General features: G+C 49.1%; 1 protein-coding gene across 1 annotated transcript; it reads right to left on the bottom strand.

Moving 5' to 3' along the window:
- Window positions 1–1,509: 1,509 nt before the first annotated feature.
- LOC120975850 (uncharacterized) lies at window positions 1,510–3,319 on the bottom strand. Its single transcript, XM_040402581.1, has 4 exons — window positions 3,202–3,319; window positions 2,606–3,145; window positions 1,647–1,730; window positions 1,510–1,514 (listed from the first exon to the last, which is right to left on the bottom strand). The coding sequence occupies exons 1-4, from the start codon at window positions 3,317–3,319 to the stop codon at window positions 1,510–1,512; spliced, it is 747 nt and encodes a 248-aa protein (XP_040258515.1).
- Between the last annotated feature and the right edge of the window lie 288 nt (window positions 3,320–3,607).

Here is a 3,607-nt window from a genome sequence, read left to right on the forward strand (position 1 = left end):
AAGGCCCAAGGCGCAGGGAGAGTGGAAGGGGGCAAACCCTAGGTCAAGATGGGCCTTAAGGCCCACCCTAGGGGCGCCCCCCTCTCCTTTCCCCTTGGCCGCACCCTAGATGGGTTTTGGGGGCTGCCGCCACCCCTGGGGAGGGAACCCAAGATGGGGGCGCAGCCCCTCCCCTTCCCCTATATATACTTGAGGTATTTGGGGCTGCAAACACACGAGATGATCTCTCTCTTGGCGCAGCCCTACCCCTCTCCCTCCTCCTCTCCCGCGGTGCTTGGCGAAGCCCTGCAGGATTGCCACGCTCCTCCATCACCACCACGCCGTCGTCTGCTGCTGAACGGAGTCTTCCCCAACCTCTCCCTCTCTCCTTGCTAGATCAAGGCATGGGAGACGTCACCGGGCTGCACGTGTGTTGAACGCGGAGGCGCCGTGGTTCGGCGCTTAGATCGGAACCAACCGTGATCTGAATCGCTACGAGTATGACTCCTTCATCCGCGTTCTTGCAACGCTTCCGCATCGCGATCTACAAGGGTATGTAGATGCACTCCCCTTCCCCTCGTTGCTAGATTACTCCATAGATTGATCTTGGTGATGCGTAGAAAATTTTGAATTTCTGCTACGTCACAACAGTTGATTCTCTCCCCCTGAAGTCGGGAAAAAATCCTCGTCAAAAATGCAATCAGCAAACGAGCCATGTGACAGTCACCTGCCATGGGGTCCAGATACCTGATTATGGACACAGTCTCATAACCAACGTATATCCCCGACTTATGGAGTGGGCCCATCGCCGATCGCTAAGGTGGTGGTATTGGTACATATACCTGGCAACCGAACCTACGAAGGTGAGAAATTATCGGTGCCGACCCTTGCGCAAGCTGAACAGGAGAGTGGATGTTGTAGGCCGACGGTCTAAAGTTGATGAGATTGGCCGCGTGTAACACCACGTGGCCCCAACATGTAGTTGGTAAATTACAACCTGAAGGAGCGGTCGGGCAATGAATTTAATTCCTTTAATCAATGCCTCAGCAAGTCCATTTTGTGTATGAACATGCGGTACCGAGTGCTCAACTTTGATTCCCATTGCCATGCAATAACCATCGAACGCTTTTGAAGTAAATTCTCCGGCGTTGTCCATTCGAATAGACTTTATATGATAATCAGGGAAATTATTCCTCATTTGTATGATCTGAGAGATCAACTTTGCAAAGGCATGGTTCCATGTTGACAGCAGGAAAACATTGGACCATTTAGAGGAAGCATCAGTGAGCACCATGAAGTACCGAAACGGCCCCGTGAGGGGCTGAATTGGACCGCATATGTCTCCTTGGATACGTTCCAAGAATGCGGGGATTTCATCCCTCACCTTGAGGGGTGATGGCCTAATGACTAACTTCCCCATGGCGCATGTGGAGCATACGAAATCATCGGGATTCGGGAAGTTCTTCACGTTAACATTATGACCATGAGAGTTGTTAATTATATTTCTCATCATCCTAAGTCCGGGGTGGCCTAACCTATCGTGCCAGAGGCAGAAGAGTTCAGAGCTTCTAAAAACAGTCTTGAGGGTAGTGTACATGGGCGGTGCTACTATTTTAGTGTAGTATAGCCCTGTGTCGAATGAAGGAAGCCTTTCGAAACATGTTTACCATTTGCATCCCGCTTTGTGATGAGTAGGCATTCCTTGCCGTTCTCATCATCGGTCTCAATATGAAAACGATTGGCGCGGATGTCTGTGAAGCTCAAAAGAGTATGAGTCAACTCCGGGTACAACAACGCATCATTAATGATCAAAGTTGTTCCCGTAGGAAGTATGATAGTAGCTCGTCCAGAGCCAACTATGCTCGAACCGCAGTCGGCGATTGTCATAATACTTCCCGGAGATTTTTTTAATAGACTCAAAGTACTTAGTTTCTCATAAAATGGTATGTGTGGTGGCGCTATCGGCAAAGCACGTTTCCTCCATTCGGGCGCCACACGCGTTCTAAAATATGACATCTAATTAATGTAATGAGGAAGAAACTACATTAAAAATAAATGCACACATTTCAGAACATAACATACTATCATATATAAATAATGAAATAAATGTCATCCAAGCGTCAAAGTAAAGAATAAGTTTATGCTCTCATAGAGCTTACAACCAAATCGAATTTATTGTATCAAATCACGGAATCATGATAACCAACATGGTATGCTAAGTAGACTCGGTAAAGAAGCCATTGACTTCAGCCGCAATCTCCATACTAGTGAGTTGATCCTCCTTAGAAATCATCTTGGAGGCAGCATCAACATATAGTTGCAGCACCATAGAGGCGACCATGTGGTTAACCTCCATGGCAACGTGGGCGTCATTAGAGACCGCCAAAGCTGCCGCAATGGGCATCAGGGGGTCGCCTCTATGGGCGCATCAGGGGGCGTAGAGATCATCACTGGTGCCACCATGGGCGCCGGTGGTGCTCCCTCCTGGACCAAGGCGAGGTGCGTCTCACGCGCCTTCCGAGCCTTGTATGCATCAACGACCTCCTGTGGTGCGCGGCACTGGCGGGAGAAATGCTCCACCAAGCCACACCGGAAGCAGTCCTGAGGCCTCTGCACCCCCCCTTACCCGGCTTTTGGTGCTTAGCCGGGGCGGAGGGTTGAGGGCCCTTCTTCTTGCCCTTGCGGCCCCTCTTCTTCTGTTGAGGCTTGCGGACTTTGAGAGCATTCACCTCCTGGCGAGAACTTCCCCCAAGTGGTTGCGCGACAAAGTTCTTTTTTAGAACCTCGTCCTGCGCCTCCGCCACCTGGAGGACGTCAATCAACTCTGAATACCTAGTGTAGTTGCCCTGGCGGTAGTTCCGTGAGGACTGTACCGCGTCAGGGTGGAAAGTGGATAGGGTTTTCTCAATCTTCTGGGTGTCGGTAATCTCAGTACCACACAACCGAAGAGTCGTACAAATCCGGTGCAGAGCCGAATTGTACTCCCCAACCGTCTTGAAGTCCGCAAACCTCAGACGGATCCACTCTGCCTCTGCACGTGGCTTCACGGTGTACTTCAGCCGCTCAAACCGCTGCTGAAGAGCGGTCCAAAGGCCAGAAGCACTCCGCTCAGCCATATACTTGTCTTTCAGAGTAGGTGACAGGTGATGACGAGAAAATGCAGAGCCTGCGCATTCTCAGTTTCGAACTTGGGATCAGTGGGAGCCAGCTGGGTCCCCTTACAGATCGCCCTCAGGAGGCTTTTGCCCTGGAGAAAAATCTCGCAATCCGAGGACCATGACAGGTAGTTCAGCCCTGTCTGGGCCAACTCGTCAAACTCCTTGTTGACAATTCCGGCCATTTGCGATTTATGCAAAAATCAAGAGATTACAGCAGGTAATCTTTTGCACAAATGCGATGTTGATAAACTTATTCAATAAAAATGGTGTTCCATTATTTAAAACATGTTCTTATATGACTTACTTAATGATTAAGAGTGCTAAACAATTAATCTACAGTAGTAAAATCATACAATAAAAACATGTTTACAAAATATAGCAAGTTAAGCGCATTTCTGGCGTGAAAACTAGCCCAAAATTTGAATTCCCGAGACATTTTAAAGCCAAAATACGCATTTTCAGTGAAAACA

Source organism: Aegilops tauschii, chromosome 3 (assembly GCF_002575655.3).
Source record: "Aegilops tauschii subsp. strangulata cultivar AL8/78 chromosome 3, Aet v6.0, whole genome shotgun sequence".
NCBI lineage: Eukaryota > Viridiplantae > Streptophyta > Magnoliopsida > Poales > Poaceae > Aegilops > Aegilops tauschii.